Consider the following 18,890-nt stretch of genomic DNA (forward strand, 5'->3'; position numbering starts at 1 on the left):
TAAAGTTTAATGTGTGTAATGAATATGTTTCTTCAAAAAGAAGGTCTCATTTGCTAAACTGTGTTAATGGGGCTCGCATTAAATTTGAATTCAGAATTAAAGCCCGATGTTTGACTGGCTCTTTTAAATAGTATATTTTTAATTTGGAAAATGTTATCATAGTTATGTTAACTGTTTGGTTAAGTGGAAAACGGGGATTATTTTTGGGGCTTGGGTGAATTAGAAAACTGGTCCTCAAAGTTTCATTTAACCTGAGTTGTACGGATGTGGACACTTGGATTTTTTTTCAATGAAGAGTACTCATTATTAGAAGGGCTAATTTAGTCATTCAGTGTCTGTATCAGCTATGTTTTCCATTAAAATCATGCCCAGTTGGAATGCTGGCTGCACTTGAGCCTAGATTCCCCTGGCAGCCAGCCAAGCTTCATTCTCTGCTATAATTTATAAACCCAATGTGAGTGTCCCAGAATGTTGCATTGAAAAAAACTGATTGACTGATGATACCTGTCATTCTGTTGCTGTCCTCAGTCTCATAGTTGAACTATTTGGGTTATTCATTGTGACAGATGCAGCAATTTTAGAATTGAAAATAACATTTGTTTAGTTCCATATTATAATATTTCACATTTATTAAAATATATCTTGTCAATATCTTGAAAATCAGGAAATAAAACACATAAAAGGTTGGAAATTATAAGCACTTTTAAAGTTATAAAATTAGAAATGAAACTGATGCATTGATTACTATTTGACAACTCTCTCAGAGAAGGTGGTCCCAGATAAACAATAATCTTGTTGACCCCTCCCCACTTTCTGTATAAAATTGAAATTGCTGATGTAAAAAAACTTCTACCAGACTTGTATGGGTTTTGACCCCAGAAGTCTGTGTGGAGGTTATATAATGTCTGTGCTTCTCCCCAGAACTGCAGGTTTTCAGTGTTCTCATCTGAGAAAGACCAGTGTCTCAAGTGTGTAGTTCATATGGAAGCTAGTAGTATACAGCAATAACTTATAATGCTTTATGTGCAGAGGTGTTGCAGGACCTGTGCTTTTGGGCCAGGGGCGTATCTGAACTTCAACGGTAGGGGGGGCCAGAGCCGAGGAGAGGGGGCACATTTTAGCCCCCCCCCCCCCGGCGGCACTGACCCCCCCCCCCCCCCCCCCCCGCTGAAGACGACGACGCCACCACTCCCCCCCGCCCGACTACTTTAAACCCCCCCTCTCGCGGAAGACAGCTGCAACTACTTTGACCCCCCCCTCCTCCCGCCGTCGCGCCTCACCTCCCTTTGCTGGCGGGGGCTGGCCCGCCAGCCGAAGTCTCCGTCCTTCCTTCCGTCACTCTGCCGTCATGCCTCACTTCCCTTTGCTGGCGGGGGACCCCAACCCCCGCCAGCTGAAGTCTCCGTCCTTCCTTCGTTTGGGTTTGGTGGTTTCTGACGTCCTGCACGCTGCACGTTGTACGTGCGTGCGTGCAGGACGTCAGAAACCACCAATCTCAAACAAAGGAAGGACGGAGACTTCGGCTGGCGGGGGTTGGGGTCCCCCGCCAGCAAAGGGAAGTGAGGTGCAACAGCGGAGTGACGGCAAGAGGAGGGGGGTTGAAAGTGTCATTAGTAAGGGGGTCCAGGGGCAAATCTGCGGGGGCCAGGCCCCTGTGGCCCCATAGCAGATACGCCCCTGTTTTGGGCACTGAAAACTTCACTCCTTTACACAAAACAAGACACAGATTTCCACATCAGTAATTGTTAGCATATACCATTAAAGAACACAGATTCTATAAAGTATAAAGTAATTCATTACATGGACTGTTTTTTGAAAAATTTGAATCTGGAAAAAGTGAATCAGTGCTAGTTTCACTAATAGGGGAATTTTCAAAAGAGAAGGGCGCCCATTTTCTGACACAAATCGGGAGATGGACGTCCTTCTTTCAGGGTCGCCCAAATCAGCATAATCGAAAGCCGATTTTGGGCGCCCTCAACTGCAGTCCGTTGTGGGGACGACCAAAGTTCATGGGGGCGTGTCGGAGGCAAGGCGAAGGCAGGACTGGGGCATGCTTAAGAGATGGGCGTCCTTGGCTGATAGTGGAAAAATGAAGGGCGTCCATGACGAGCTTTTGGTCGACTTTACTTGGTCCATTTTTTTTCACAACCAAGCCTCAAAAAGGTGCCAGAACTGACCAGATGACCACCGGAGGGAATCGGGGATGATCTCCCCTTACTCCTCCAGTGGTCACCAACCCCCTCCCACCCTAAAAAACTTTTTTTTAATTTTTTGCCAGCCTCTATGCCAGCCTCAAATGTCATACCCAGCTCCATGACAGCAGTATGCAGGTCCCTGGAGCAGTTTTAGTGGGTGCAGTGCACTTCAGGCAGGCAGACCCAGGCCCATCCCCCCCCTACCTGTTACACTTCTGCTAGTAAATGTGAGCCCTTCAAAACCCACCCGAAACCCAGTGTACCCACATGTAGGTGCCCTCCTTCACCCCTTAGGGCTATGGTAGTGGTGTACAGTTGTGGGGAGTGGGTTTTGGGGGGGGGGGGGGGTTGGGAGGCTCAGCACCGAAGGTAAGGGAGCTATGCAGCTGGGAGCAATTTGTGAAGTCCACTGAAGTGCCCCCTAGGGTGCCCGGTTGGTGTCCTGGCATGTGAGGGGGACCAGTGCACTACGAATGCTGGCTCCTCCCACGGCCAAATGGCTTAGATTTGGTCGTTTCTGAGATGGACATCTTTGGTTTTGAAAATTGCCGAAAATCAGAAACATCCATGTCTAGGGACATCCAAATCTAGGGACGGTGAAATTTAAGGATTTGGATGTCCCTGACGGTATTTTCGAAATGAAAGATGGATGTCCATCTTGTTTCAAAAATACGAGTTTCGCCACCCCTGGATTGGGACGTTTTGCAAGGACGTCCAAATCGAAACTTGGACGTCCCTTTCGAAAATGCCCCTCCACGTCAACCGGTTCACCTTTATCCACATGTTTATTCACGCCTTCAAAGAAAGCAAATTGGTGAGGCAAGACTCCCTTTTGCTGAACCCATGCTGACTCTGTCCCATTAAACCATGTTTATATATATGTTCCGTAAATTTATTCTTTATTTCCACTATTTTGCTTGACACTGACGTCAGTCTTACTGGTCTTTAATTTCCCAGATCACCCTTGAATCTTTTTTTTTTTTTTTTTAAATCAGCCTTACATTGTCCACCATCCAGACCTCTTTTATGGTGAGTAGGATGTGAAAGTGCCACACAGTGATTTGGATCAGATTGATAGAGGAATTAGGAGATGTTCAATAGAGATTAGGATTACAGAGTAAAAATACAAACTTCATATGAGATCCACTTAACCCAGTGTGGTTACATATGGCTGACAAGAAAAAAATGAGAATTGCGGTAAAGACCATGAGATGAATGATTTGATTTAATACCTTTTACTAAGGTAAGGTATGCTAATAATTTGCGTGTGCCAAATGATAAGATGTCCATTATATTCCTATGTGCATCTTATCTTTTAGCGCACACTAATCATTAGTGCATGCTAAGGGCCCTCTTTACTAAGCCGCGCTGTAGGCGCGCTAACTTTTTAACACGCGCTAATGATAAAGACACCCATTATAGTCCTAATTTTTAGCGCACGCTAAAAAGTTTACATGTCTACAGCACAGCTTAATAAACAGGGCCCAAATCTGTTCACCTTAGTAAAAGGACCCCCATACTGTTTAACAAAAAGTATTAAAGTGGTTTAACAAAGAAAAAAATAAAATACAGCATACAAAATATACTTATTTATTTTATTTTTGTTACATTTGTACCCTGCACTTTCTTAAAACCAAGGGACCCTTTTTGTAAATTGCAGTAAAAGTGGCCTTAGTGGATGCTTACGTAGCTCATTTCCATGTTTTAAGGCCATTTTTACCTTATGTGTAAAATGGCTGATTTTCTATTTTTTTAAATTAATGGCCACGTGATGATTTTCCCATTAGCGTGTGGGCCCCTACTGCCACCTATTTTGTAAATGGTAAGGGCTCACATGCTAATCATGTGCTAATCGGTTAACACACAACAATGTAGCTATACTAACCAATCAGTGGAGAACATTCCTATTTTCTGCCACAGACCCATCCCCAGCACTAAAAATAATATCTATTTTTAGCACATGGGTAGCGCGCATACATGGAAAAATTACTGTGGGATACCTAAGCGCATACTGCAGTAAGCCCTTTTTTTCCGTTGGTAAGCATATGTTTGTGCTTACCGCAGCTTAGTAAAAGGGCCCCTAAACCCTTTACGTAGAAAAATATGAATAAAGAAGCTATACAAATAATAATAAAAATACAAATAAATCTAGGTAAATCAAATCAATGCCTTAAATTGCATTTCAAATTATTTTAAACATGCTACTATGTTCCATAGCTTTACTATTAAAAAAAATCTTCAAACCTTACAAACTAATAAAGCACAATTCAATCCATAAAAAAAATCCCATAGAACAGGAAAAAGAAAAATCATATTAATCTAATTCAAAACTTTGTTGAAAAAGCCAGGTCTTCAAGATAACTGGTTATGGTATGCAATTCAGTCAGCAGCTATTCCACAAAACAGAGCCAGAATAACAAAATACCTTTGTTCTAGTGGTACTCAACTTGACAGCAGTCAATGATGGTAACTTCAGTAGAACTTGCTGGAAGGAGTGCAGAGCTCAATTTACCAGAAAAATACACTAATACTCCCATATGAAAAGCCTTATAGACCAAACAATAATTTAAATGAAATTCATGCTGCAACTGGAAGACCATCAGGCTCATTTTCGAAAGAGATGGACATCCAAAAAGTGACATAAATTGACATTTGGATGTCCATCTCACAGAGATGTCCAAATCGGTGTAATCGAAACCGCATTTTGGATGTCTTTCTCAGAAGTTCGTCACAAGGACATCCAAATCTCCAGGGGGCGTATCAGAGGCGTGATCAAGGCGGGACTTGGGCGTTCCTAAGACTTGGACGTCTTTGAGCCATAATGACACAAAGCAAAGACGTCCATAAAAAAAATGCCATTTGCAGACTTCATTAAATATGCTGGGCATGGATCTAAGCAACAGTTAGATTTTGCAAGCCTATGTAGCAGCTGCTTAACCTGCTCTTTCTCCAGAAGTTGAAAATTATTTCACATACGATCTATTGAAATATTATCTTGCCAATCAGGTACAACTTGATCCCAAACAGTGGTAAGGTTTAATTGATGTAATTTGACTACCTTATCCTTAAAATAACTAACATATCAGCTGCCAATGGACTACTAATATGTTCTAACCTCAGACCAGCAGAAGAGCCCTAACCTCCCACCTTTTATGAAGTGACAGATTTACCAAATGAACCATAACCTCCTGTACCTTTGACAAATAAGTATAAGGTACCTAATTACAAAATTTTAATTATTTCCAAATGAGACACCAACCTAAAGGCATCCCAAGCAGACAGATTTTTGCCTTCTAAAACATTCTGTTCCAAGGAACTCTTCTGTTGCAAAATACTATAGTCAAAATTCCTCTACTATCTCCAACTAATTCATCCTGGCATTCTACTTTATTTACATTGTTCATAAACTTTACATCACAAGACACATTTATTTCAGTGTTCTTAGTCACTCTACCAGAGAATAATTTAATAATATTACTATCAAAAAAGTCAGCATGTTCATATGCTCAGAGGTGACAAGTGTTGTGGATTGTTATCTGAAGCAGACAACCTGTTACTAAAGTAATCTCTTTTAGATTGTAAGATTTGTTGATGATAATAGGTTCCCTGCAGCAAAGTCTTTTCAGCTCTAACCTTGCACCATTTGCGTTCAACCTGACAATAGACCAAAATCTAGACTGAATGAAACCACACATTTTCAGAACATATAGAAGCCCAATAAACATCCAACAATTCATATGCAAAAGAATACAAAAATTTAACAATTTTACCATGAGAAATCTAACTCATGTCATGTACAAGTGCCCAATCCTACAGACTTTTTGGGACCAAGAAAAATTAGTATCAGGAAAAGGCTGGATATTAGCCAGCAGACATATGTATCCTGCGACTAATAATGTGAACTATTTAGCTGAGGAAGGAGGCAAACTGAAAATGTGTTACTAAGGGGCCGATGCACAAAAGTCCCCTTAAAGAACCGCTTGCTCTTTGCACCTTGGTAAAAATTACCGAGGTGGAAATAGCGAGTGATGCTTAAAAAAATCAGATGCCAATGAGCTGCATGGACTTTTACCGTGCAGCTCAAGCCAGAGCAAGCATATACCCAGAGCACTTTCACCACACACGGCTTTCATACACGCATACAAGCTGCATGTATGAAAGCCGTGGAGAGAGGAAGACTATTATGACAAGCTTTGCAGTTCTTACCGTCACAAGACTTCCATGATGAGAGACAAGAGAAGGATCAGGCTTCTAACCTGGGACCCATTGTTCGCTGAACAGAGCCACTTTGCCTTCTCCCAGATGCTCTCGATGGGGAAAGGAGCTGGAGTCTATGGGTCACTCCTGCTGCAGATCCTCCATCGCCCAAAGAACATCTGCTTCTGGAGTCTTCCACTTGCTCCAGTACTGCTCCAGGGTGTGCTGGCAGCCCAGTGCCCTGCTGATGCTCTACTACACGGTTAGGTGCTCAAAGATATCAGTTGCTGCTCATCTGGTTTGGGGCTCTGGCAAGAGAGAGAGAGAGGAAGTAAACACAGCCAATGGAGCAGTCAGCGTTGACTGCCCCTGCTACAATACAGCATCGTCCACCCCTCCGCGCCACTTCCCAGATCTCAGCCTCCAGTCAAAAGTAACCCTTGGCCAGATGCACTAAACTTAATGAGCCAACAACGTGGTTTGTAACTGGTCCTTGCCAGTTTAGCGCGCAAGTAGTAAACCGGGACATGCACAGAAGGGTTCTCCGAGCCATTTTCTTGTCACGGTAGCAGCTAACGAAAACAGAATGCAAATGAGATAATTACTATTATAATGTGAATGCGATGCGATACACTACTGTTTCCGACCCCATGCACAAAAGCAGTCCCTACCTTTACTGTGGAAATTTTAACGGGAGGAGTGGACCTGCCAATTCTTCATTATTGCAAGTAGAAGAAGGGGAGAAACAAGCAGGGAAGATGGAGCACAAAAAAAAGTATACCAGCTTACACGCAGCTTCTTTGCGTGTATGAAAGCCGTGCCATATGATTCTTTTTCAAATTACATTTTACTGGCAAGAAATTGGGGTGGGGGGGGGGGTCAGTACCGAAATGTAAAGCATAAAAGTAATGGTGACTTACCAAAAATGCAAGGAAGACAAGGGTCCATCAAAGAAACAGCGTCTGTGGGAAACGGGCTTGGTTCCACCCCCAGCTGTTCCTGCTGCTTCCTTCTATTGGCGGCTGACATCCTAGAACGCCCATCTCTCTGAAAATGGACTCTCATTGGCTGGCTGCTGTACCAACTCCTACTCCTTGCAGGGCTTTCCTGATGACATCACTTTAGAGCTGTGAACTGATTGGATCCGAACTTCCTGTGTCCCCCTCCACAGAGAGGGGCTAAACCAATTGGACAGCATCAGCCTGGGATATCCCGCCTACTCATTACTGGAGGGGGACACCAGGAAGTTCGGATCAAATCAGTTCACAGCTCTAAAGTGATGTCATCAGGGAAGTCCTACAGGGAGGAGGAGTTGGGACAGCAGCCAGCCAATGAAAGGCCATCTTCAGGGAGGTGGGCGTTCTAGGATGTGAGCCAGCCAATAGAAGGAAGCAGCAGGAACAGCTGGGGGTGGAGCCAAGCCCTGATGCTGATTCCTCACAGAAGAGCAGAGAGCAGCAGAGAGGTTTTTCTCACTTTTTCCCAGCAGCGGTAGGCAGGGAGCTGCAATACAGGTATGCCCATCCAAAAAAAAGCACTTTTGTGTTTGCCAAAAAAGAAAAAGGATAAATCTACTGCTATGATACACGCAGCTTGTCTGCGTGTATGAGAGCCATCTGTAGCATGCGCAGAGCAGCCACGCATAGTGATTGACTGTTCTGCGCATGCTCAGCTCACCGACTTGCTTCCCCCATATCGCATGCAAATGAGCTGGGTCACAAAAGCAACGAGCAGCTCATTTGCATGTGATTTTCTTTGTGAATCCCTCTGTGTTTCTAAATCGGTAAATTTTTACCGATTTGGAAACGCAGACGGATCCTTAACAGGACCTTTGTGCATCTGGCTGTCAGTCGTTAGGGCACAGGGTTTCCCTTGGCTGTTTCTCTAAGCATTGCACAGAATCCTAATGGCCTTATTTAAATACCATTGAGCTCATTTGCATAGGACTTTCAGTGGCTGCTTCCGTTTGTTTAATTTAGACTGGCTAAAACCAGTCTAAATGAAAGGTTCAAGTCCAGTTTGCTTTGAGCAATTCCCCCTGTGTTAGACATCCCTCGTCTCTTTTCTTTTGTGATAAAATCTCACACTAAGGGCCTGATCAACAAAACGTTTTGACCAGCTCCAGCTGATTTAGCGAGCACAGTCTTTACCGAGTCATAAACAACACAAAGTTATTCAAAGTTGTTAAATCGCAAGAAGATTGTGAAAAATTACAAGAGGACCTCAAGAGACTGGGCATCTAAATGACAGATGATGTTTAATGTGAGCAAGTGCAAAGTGATGTATGTGGGAAAGAGGAACCCAAATTATAGTTATGTGATGCAAGGTTCCATATTAGGAGTCACTGACCAGGAAAGGGATCTAGTTGTCATCGTTGGTGATATGTTGAAACCCTCTGCTCAGTGTGCTGCAGCGGCTAAGAAAGCAACTAGAATGTTAGGTATTATTAGGAAAAGAATGCAAAACAAAGATGAGGATGCTATCATGCCTTTGTATCGCTCCATGGTGCAACCGCACCTCAAATATTTTGTGCAATTCTGGTCACCGCATCTCAAAAAAGATATAGCCGAATTAGAAAAGGTACAGAGAAGGGCGATGAAAATGATAAAGTGGATGGGATGACTTCCCTTTGAGGAAAGGCTAAAATGGCTAGGGCTCTTCAGCTTGGAGAAAAGATGGCTGAGGGGAATTATGATAGAGGTCTATAAAATAATGAGTGGAGTGGAAGAAGTAGGCATGAATTGCTTGTTTAATCTTTCCAAAAATACTAGGACTAGGGGGCACGCAATGAAGGTACAAGGTAGTAAATTTAAAACGAATCATAGAAAATAGTTTTTCACTCAACATGTAATTAAACTCTGGAATTTGTTGCCAGAGAACGTAGTAAAAGTGGTTAGCTTAGCTGGGTTTAAAAAAGGTTTGGATGGCTTCCTAAAGGAAAAGTCCATAGACCATTATTAAAATGGACTTGGGGAAAATTTCTAGGATAAGCAGCATAAAATGTATTGTACTTTTTTGGGATCTTGCCGGGTACTTGTGACCTGGATTGGCCACTGTTGGAAACAGGATGCTGGGCTCGATGGACCTTCGGTCTGTCCTAGTATGGCAGTACTTATGTACTTATGTACAGTGTTGGTCAACTGTAGTGGAAAATATTGCCACTCGCCATTTGAACCCTTAAACGTGTATGTGTGAGGAGGGCCTTTATGGGAGGAAGAGGAGCTTTTTGAACGCTACAGAGGCTCTAATGCAAAAACAAATTAGGCCATAGTGAGGCCAGCAACAGCTCTAGAGCCAACCAAAACTGTTTTTTTTTTTTTTAGTTCTGGCCATAACCGAAACTGCCACTGAAACCATTCATTTTCAACCAAAACTGAAAATGTGCACAAAACCAAGCACATGGTTACAGCCAGAACCAAAACTGAAACTAAAAGAAAAGAAAAAGCTTTGAGTCTGGTTGTGTGAAAAATATCTATATATATAAAACTCACCCTCAACGTTCTATTTGCACTGACGTCACTGAAGCCAGGTTCGTAAGTTTGAAGCTCTGAAGCCACACAAAATCACAGTCTGTGGGCCCCGCCCTCGCGTCAAATGTTATGACGTTGAGGGCGGAGCACATTCTCAGCTCCAACGTTGTACTGCACTATAGCTCTCGCACGGAGGCTGCAGGGGGGCCGGCAACACACGGAGACACAAAGGGACGGAGGGGAGCCTTGCTAGCGCCCGTTTCATTGCGATTTGAAACGGGCCTTCATTACTAGTATATATATAAATAAACCCGAGCACAAAAGCCAAAATTAAACTTACCAGTGCAGATTCTAGTCAGCGCGTGCCCTATGAAAGTTAAGGAACAGAAAATGATGAAATAGGCAAAGGCCCAGAGGGGTCATTTAAAAAGGTGCCAAGTGCAAATTTGTCGCATCTTAAACAATATTTTTGGTAATTATTATCCAGAATTTCGGTACAATCCAGTATTTTCATTAAATTTTACTAGAGAAAATAAAGAGCCTTCAAGTTTTTCTCACTTATGGCCTCTTTTACTAAACTGCGCTAGCAATTCCTGGCACAGCAATGCCAACAAAGCCCTTTCACTTTGAATGGGCTTTGTTGACATTGCCACACGGGAATCGCTAGCTTGGTTTCATAAAAGAGGCTCTTAGTCATTTCCTTCTAGCAGAAAGCATCAAATAGTGAAAAATTAGTCTCTGTGTCTTCCAGACCCCCTGCTTGCACCTACACATAGCATCCACCATTTTTCCAGCCCCCTCCCTGTACCCACACTTCATCCACCTTTCAGCCCCCCCCCCTGTACAGTTACCATCCAAATTTTTCCGCCCCCTCCCTGCACCCACACTTCATCCACCTTACAGCTCCCCTCTGCACTAACACGTCATTCACCTTACAGCCCCCCTCCCTATACAGATACCATCCATACTTTTACAGCCCCCTTCCCTGTACCCACACTTCATCCACCTTATGGGCCCCACCTCCCTCCCAGTACATAGATACCATTCAATTTTTCCAGCCCCTCCAACACTCACCAGTCCAGCACGGAAGGAGCTGCAGAGACACACATCGGGAGTACATCTTGGGGCAGGAAAGACCCCCCCACTCTTTCCTGCCTGCTCTCACTGCTCTGGCTGGTGTCCACTTCCAGTGGCATCTTGATGAGATTGCTGCTTGAAGTCTCAGCAGCCATTTTGCAGAAGCAGCGGCACTGGCAAGACAAGTGGCAGTGGGCAGGAAAGAATAGGGTTCTTTCCTGCCCCTCAAGAGCACCACCAGGGCACAATCAGGTAGGCCCAGGGAGGGCCCATTGAGGCAGGCAGGCATAGACGGCAATACTGGGAATCTTTTTAAAACTCCCATGGTACTAATGCAGGAACCATTCCCGCTGTACTGTTGCAGGATTTTTAAAAAGATTTTCATTATCTGGTGGGGACCAGATTCTGCACCAAATCCTCTCCCAACAGCCCCCCCTCCTCTGTGTGCTCCTCCCTGCCTCCAGGGCTGCTGAGAGGGGGTAGGGGGCAAGATTCCCCTGGGCCTTGCCTCCAAGGGTGGCCCGGTGCCAGGGTCTGTCTCTTGCTCCTGATGGGACCCGGGTGATCACGTTAACACAATCACACGGGTCCTGACAGGAGCAGGAGAGAGGCAGACCCTGGCGCTTGGCCCACCTTAGAGTCTGGGGAGGAGCAGACACAGGATTCTAAATTGTGGCCCCTGAAGTGCCTGCCCTGCTTCCCCTCACGTCGCACATGCTTGGTTTTGATGAAATTGAGCATGCGCAATGTGAGGAGAAGCAGTCAGGCAATGTGGAAGAGAGCAACGCTGAAGGAAGGCTTCTGCTGGCGGGACTTGGGGACCCCCTCTAACCAAGGTATGTGGAGTTGTGGCAGGGACCAGGGAAGTGGGGCAAAATGTGGCCCCCTTTGGGCTTCAGCCCCCCACTCTGGTCTGGTTATGTGGCATCCAGATGGGTGGCACTGCAGTGGCAGTCACCGCTGCAGTGAAAACAGTGCTGTTTCTCAACATCTTGAAGCCCCTCTCTGTAACAGGAAAAGTTCCACCAGAAAAATTTGCCTTTTTGTGGGTGACATGAAGATAGCCAATAGAGTGGATACCCTAGAGGGTGTAGAAACCATGAGAAGTGATCTCTAAATGATGGAAGAATGGTCAAGGGTCTGGAAGTTAAAATGTAATGCAAAGAAGTGCAGAGCAATGTACTTGGGGTTCAGACAGGGCCGGTTTTAGGCAGTGGTGAGAAGCAGGAAGAAGAAGCGTGCAGAAGAGAGGGGGGCTGCTGAAGTGCCAGGTTTGGTAACCATTGTAGACCATGGGATCAGTTTTTGCCGAACCACAGAAAGCCAAGACGGCCATTTTCGGTGAACCAAATCTTGCCAAAAACAGCTTTCTGGGTCCGTTTCGGCACAAGAAACGAAACTAAATTTTGGTCAGACTCAACTCACTCTGAGGAGGGGGCTGGGAGTAAGGGGAGGTCAGGATAGAAAAAGATCTGATCATCTGCACAATCTGGCTGGGAATGAAAAGTACAAATAAAGCTGAAGACTATTTAATACCATAAGATGATGTCACAGTGTCTCATTTAAAGTCCATAAAATTAGAAGAAGGGGAGGGGACCCTCTCTGGAGCCTAGGTTAAAGTCAAGCTTGCAGAAAGGGGAATAAGCAGACAAAAGTTTCCTGAATTGGGGGGGGGGGGGGGGGGGGGGGGGGGGGGGGGGGGGGGGGGGGTGGGGGGGGGGGGGGGGGGGGGGGGGGGGGGGGGGGGGGGGGGGTAACCCAGCAGCAACCTCTATCCATGGACAAGTTCTCTTAGTCAAGGAAGCCTTTATGAAATAGATCATTGAGAGAGAGAGAGAGAGAGAAGGCTCAGGGAAAAGCTGCAACTCCAGAGGGGACCTGCATTGACAGCAGCTCCAGTTAGGAGAGGGAGGGGGGGAGAGAGAGAGAGAGAGAGAGAGAGAGAGAGAGAGAGAGAGCTTCACTGACCTTCTGCCAGGGCCAGGGGGAGGGGAGGGGAGGGGAGGCTCTGGCTGCGAGTGACAGGAGGGGGCGGCAGCTCTGCCTCCCTGCCTCTCACACCCTTTCCCCAGAGTTTAAGGTGCTGCTGTTTCCTCTGCGGGATTTGTTTTCTGTCTCCCAAAGAATGGAATTACTTCTAGGCTTACTAACAGTGTGCTCGTTTTATCTAAAGGCTGCAGGGGATTTCGACGGAAGGTAGGAGGACACTGCTTTTAGAACTTGCTGGCTCCATAGGGCACAGTGTTTGTGTTCCCTTGTTAATGCCTGCCAGGGAGTCTCTGGAGGGGGAGAGGGGTACACCATTTCGAAACATAGGGAAGTAGTAAGCCCCCCCCCCCCCAAAGTCCCGTGGATAAAGCAGAGACTGAAGGGTGAGGACATCAGACAGAGTAATACAGATGTGGCACACCTGTAAGTCTATCCTCGGGGTTTAATATCGGCAGTCAGTGATACCAGGACCCTGACCTGTAGTCTGTCTGGTTAGTTGTCTCTCTGGTAATTTCACAAGTTTGCAGCAGCTATGTATGTGTGTTTTTAAACAGTTTTCCGCTCACGCTGATCTTTAAAAACAGTGTCACGTTAATATAAACAGTTGAGCCTCCGTTTATAGCATGTGTTATTAATTTAAGGAGCATGACAGAGATAGACGGATTTGACCGTCTCTGCTCCCGATTTCGAGTTTATCCGTGTACTCTCGATGTCAGGGTGATTTATCTGAACAAGAGACGGCTGATTAGTTGGTTCAGATGAACTTTTGGGGTCTGAGTCTTGCGGTGCTGCTGCCTCCTCTTAGTTGAACCGTCAGGGCTTTCCTCCCCTCCCCCCCCCCCCCCCAACTGAAAATAAAAGAAACCTTCTAACCTGTGATCAAAGGTGCAAGATAATTCTAACAAAAATGGGGATTTTTCCTCCAACATATGTTGTTTTCGTTTGTGCACTGGGGGTGGAAAAGTAGAGTGCTGAAATGTGCTGTTTGTACATGTCCCTCCTTCTTCCCCAGGGGTCTGACGGGTGTCACAGTGGGTGATCGGTCGGGCGGTTTTCCTTCTGACAGAGAAACCTGTAAATCCTTGAACTTACCCCTTTTATTTTTACTTTGCGTGGAATTAATCTAACCAAGACATGGATCTTAGACATGAAACTGCTGCCGTGTATTGTAAACATTTAAATATAAGTAGTTTAACTCAGGACTGATTGAAATTTTGCGGTAGGAGCTGCAGCTCAAGTTCAGACATGACCTGGAAAAGGGAAAGTTATGAAAAAGTGCCAAGGTGGAAGAATGTGGGTGTATCATGTTGTGTATGGCTCAGAGCGCTGTCAAAAGTGTAGTGAAATGCGTTACTCGGAGTGCAACAGGCATTAAAGAGAAAATGTTCTCAGAGATTTCACAGAAAACGTGTCAGACGAATTTGTTTTGTTTTTGTGAACAAATTCTTTTTCATGTACAGTTTTACTTCTCATAGTCTTTTTGTCTCTAGTGCTTTTTTTTTTTAAAGCTGCTTTTCACCCAAAATATGCAATGGTTAGACAATTGGTTTAGTTGTATGGCCAAAATGTTATCCAGAGGTCGATCATACGAAAAATCGTTAAATCGTTAAAAACAGACATAAAACAATGGCAAGTGGTAACATGAAATGTAAATTTAGCAAAATCAATCCTAATATTTTAACAAGTGTCCTGGGAGTGGCAGCAGTGAGCATGTATTTGTTGCTATTTTTGACTGAGAGCAATTTCCTAACCTGTCCTGGTGACCCTACAGCCAGTCAGGTTTTCAGGATATCCACTTTCAGAATGCATAAGATTGCACGGTTGGATATGCAGTTGCAATGCATGTGTCTTCCAAGGGAATAGTCCTTAAAAAAAAATCCAATGGATTCTGAGGTCCACAGGACAGATACAGGCAGCTCTAACTTTAGAGTGTTGTAATCCCATGGCTTTCGATCAGGTACCGCATACAGTTCAAGCTTCTCCTCCTAACCTACAAATGCATTCAGTCCACAGTCCCTCATTACCTCTCTACTACTACTACTACTTAACATTTCTAGAGCGCTACTAGGGTTACGCAGCACTGTACAAATTAACAAATAAGGACTGTCCCTGCTCAGAAGAGCTTACCCTCATCTCCCCTTACGTTCCTACCCGAAACCTCCGCTCACAGGACAAATCCTTCCTCTCAGTACCCTTCTCCACCACTGCCAACTCCAGGCTCCACCCTTTCTGCCTCGCCTCACCCTATGCTTGGAATAAACTTCCTGAGCCCATTTGCCAAGCCCCCTCCCTGCCCATCTTCAAATCCTTGCTCAAAGCCCACCTCTTCAATGTAGCCTTCGGCACCTAACCTTTATACCTGTATTCAGGAAATCTAGACTGCCCCAATTTGACTGCCCTGTTTGACTGACTGTACTTTTGTCATTTAGATTGTAAGCTCCTTGAGCAGGGACTGTCCTTCTCTGTTAAACTGTACAGCGCTGCGTAACCCTAGTAGCGCTTTAGAAATGTTAAGTAGTAGTGTAGATGACTACATGCAAGTTTCTGCAATCCTTTCAAACATTTTGGGGAGAGCACTTTTCTCAGCTTTTTGCTGTATTTTTGAACTCCATTTAAAAAGAGAGAGTTGTTCACCCTGGAGATACTTTGTTCCATGCTGCCGATAAATGCTTTACTAGACTTCCCATACAGTTCTGTTTATACTCATCACCTTTGACCTCATTTGTGGCCCTTCCCATTTTTCCCAGGCATCACTGGGCTCTACTATCAGTCATGTTGAGTTGTGCTGCTTGATTGAGTGGGTTTCTGATGTGGGCAGCCCGTTCATAAGGGGCTGGTTCCTTCTGTCTAAAGCTGACAACGAAGCCAGACAGCACTTGTCAAGGCTTAAGGGCCTTAGGCATAGGAACATGATAATTGCCATACTGAGTCAGACCAAAGATCCATCAAACCGCAACAGTGGCCAACACAGGTCACAAGTACCTGCCACAATTCCAAAAAGTACAACCAAGCAGTGGCTCTCCCCCCAAGTCTAACTTAGGCCCAGATGCACAAAACCTAACGAGCCCACAACTTGCGTTTTAAACTGGTTCCAGCCAGTTTAAAACGCAAGTAGTTCACCCCGGGCATGCACTAAGGGCATTTTCCCTGCCATGGTAGCAGGCAACGAAAACGGAATGCAAATGATTGAAAAGCTATTATAATGAGCTGCACTACCATTGCAGCCCATTATAATGAGATGCACTACCGTTTTTTCAATTCCCTTACCGTAGGAACCCTAACGAGATGTCTGACCTCTTGTTAGGGCTCCTGTGAGGGAATCGGAAAGGAAAAGGGCCCCCAAATAAGGTAAAAAAGAAAAAAAAAGAAGCAGGGAGCGCATGTGAGGGGCGTCCTTTAAGGACGTACTCTCCCTGCGCTTCTGAGAGACGTCTTTTTTTTCGCATTTTTTTTTACCTCTGCCGGCGCTGGTGTTTTTTCCCCCCTTCTATTTTGTCTTCGCCGCCCCTCCACAGCAAAACGTTTATGTTTTACTGGTTGCCGGAGAATCGGGACATCCCTTTAGATTAGGCTCCTCTTCCTGGTCTCTTCAGCCAATCAGAGCGCGTTTCGCTGACAACAGCCAGCTAAGCCCGCTTTGATTGGCTGAAGAGACCAGGAAGAGGAGCCTAATCTAAATGGACGTCCCGATTCTCCGACTCAGGTACCGAAGGACTAGAGAATGCAAGTGAGCTACAACGAGTAGCTCATTTGCATTCCCTATCGTTGATGCATTCCCGTTCCCTACCGATTTGCTATGGAATCGGTAGGGAACGGGAATTACCGATGTCTTTAATGCATCTGGGCCTTAATCACAGTCTGTAACTTTATTTCTCCAGAGATTTGTCCAAACTTTTTTTTTCAGATTCAGCTATGCTAACTGCTTTTACCACCTCCTCCAGCAACAAGTTTTAAAGTTTAACTATGTGTTGAGAGAAAAAATATCTACTCCTAATTGTTTTTACTTGTTCTCTAGGCTTTGTATTTATTTTTTTGAAAAAAATAAACAATTTATGTTTACTGGCTCCACTCCACATTTATAGACTTTTTTTTTCATAGATGGGGAGGGAAGGAGGGAGGCTCCTCTAATGCATCAGACCCTTAGTGCAGACACGTTTTTTCATTTTTCCTGGGCACGTGAGCTCTGCACTGGTCAGCGGTGGATTATGACAGTGACTCCAGCATAACTGTGGCATTAGCCATAAAACACTGTTAATGTTTAAGGAAAGTTTTCAGTGAAAATAATACAGGACAGGGGACAAAAAAAAAAAGTAATCTCAGAGGGTGCACAGAGAGTCTGGAAAAAATACTTCAAACAAATGCCATCTTTCTATGATCTCATGCAGGTGGCCCAGACAACTTGCCTCTTCCGTGGGACTGTGTCGGTACGGGAGTAGAATTGATTGCTGCTGGGGATGGACCCGCCAGTCATGGGGCCAATGTCAGCGTAAGTACAAAAACCGCTGGGGCTTTTAGCCACTTAGAAGGGGCTTATACAGGATTGTTAATGGCTCTCCTCCCTACTACACACACACAGCAGGGCTTAGTAAATAAGTGGGGCTTTTGCACATGCTGGTTCAACTCATTCAGTGGTTCATGTACAAGGATCACCAGTGTCCCACAGCACAAGCCTTGACAAAGCACCCCCTCCCCCCCACACATATACATACACCCATGTAGGAAAGGTACATTTGAGTGTCTATATTTAGTTAGCCACCCAACAAAATGCTAAACATGAAAAGTCAGATGAGACTTCCTATAGTCAAGGCAGAATATAACAGAGGAAAAAAAAAACCCAGTGGAAGAGAATGAGAGAGAATGAAGGAGAAGATTTTATGGAAAGCATTTCTGGCAGTTGGGTCTAGAAATTAAGAGAGCTGAGTATTTCTGAATGACTTATAGACTATGTTTTATTGTCAGTATTGTAAACAGCTTAAATATTGCTAAGCTAGGTGGTATATCAAAATAAAATTAAAACTTGAAATTTACTTGAGGTTTCGCCATCCCTCCCCCAAATCAAGTGTCATCCATTTCCCTTCCAGGATCATAGTTTGGTTGTATTAGGACCCCATTGGGCTGTTAGGTGAACATTTCATAGTTTCCCCTATTTGGTTTAGATTCACCCCTCCCACCTCCCCCTCCCCCTTTGCTGGCTACCTATGAGTTGAGTTCAGGAGCATAAATCAGAGCTCCAGCAGAAAAGTTCTCATAGAGAATGAAGTAGACCCTGCAGTAACCTGCTTTTGGCTGCTGATCCATTGCCATTACCACCAAGTAGTTTTTGACGCATCTTTCTCCCAAGGCCGGCAAGACTAAGCATTGCCTAAGGCATCAGCTTCTAGGGGGCAGCAAACAGCTGCTGCAATCAAGGTTCTGCAAATTCAAAGAGCCATCAGTGCCCACCTTTACCTGTAAAACAAATCACATTTTGTTAGAATTGTTAAAGGATAAGAAACCGAAGGGTTAGAAGGTAAAGTTTGCCTATTTGCGTATGTGTTAGGCAGGGAGAGTCTGATAGATACGGATGGGGAGAGGGATCTTGGGGTGATAGTATCTGAGGATTTGAAGGCGACGAAACAGTGTGACAAGGCGGTGGCCGTAGCTAGAAGGTTGTTAGGCTGTATAGAGAGAGGTGTGACCAGCAGAAGAAAGGGGGTGTTGATGCCCCTATATAGGTCGTTGGTGAGGCCCCACCTAGAGTATTGTGTTCAGTTTTGGAGGCCGTATCTTGCTAAGAATGTAAAAAGAATTGAAGCGGTGCAAAGAAAAGGTACGAGAATGGTATGGGATTTGCGTTACAAGACGTATGAGGAGAGACTTGCTGACCTGAACATGTATACTCTGGAGGAAAGGAGAAACAGGGGTGATATGATACAGACATTCAAATATTTGAAAGGTATTAATCCGCAAACGAACCTTTTCC

The 18,890-nt window shown here is 44.8% G+C and overlaps 1 protein-coding gene across 6 annotated transcripts in view; it reads left to right on the forward strand.

Moving 5' to 3' along the window:
• Nucleotides 1-13,006: 13,006 nt before the first annotated feature.
• Nucleotides 13,007-18,890, forward strand: part of NPNT (nephronectin) — a 183,247-nt gene continuing 177,363 nt past the window's right edge. For all 6 annotated transcript variants that reach the window (XM_030190766.1, XM_030190770.1, XM_030190769.1 and 3 more), the window contains exons 1-2: nucleotides 13,007-13,135; nucleotides 17,314-17,414. In XM_030190766.1, coding sequence (XP_030046626.1) covers nucleotides 13,065-13,135; nucleotides 17,314-17,414 — 172 coding nt within the window. In that variant the 5' untranslated portion in view covers nucleotides 13,007-13,064. The remainder of the gene's footprint in view (nucleotides 13,136-17,313; nucleotides 17,415-18,890) is intronic.

The sequence above is a fragment of the Microcaecilia unicolor genome, chromosome 2 (genome assembly GCF_901765095.1).
Source record: "Microcaecilia unicolor chromosome 2, aMicUni1.1, whole genome shotgun sequence".
NCBI classification, from domain to species: Eukaryota; Metazoa; Chordata; class Amphibia; order Gymnophiona; family Siphonopidae; genus Microcaecilia; species Microcaecilia unicolor.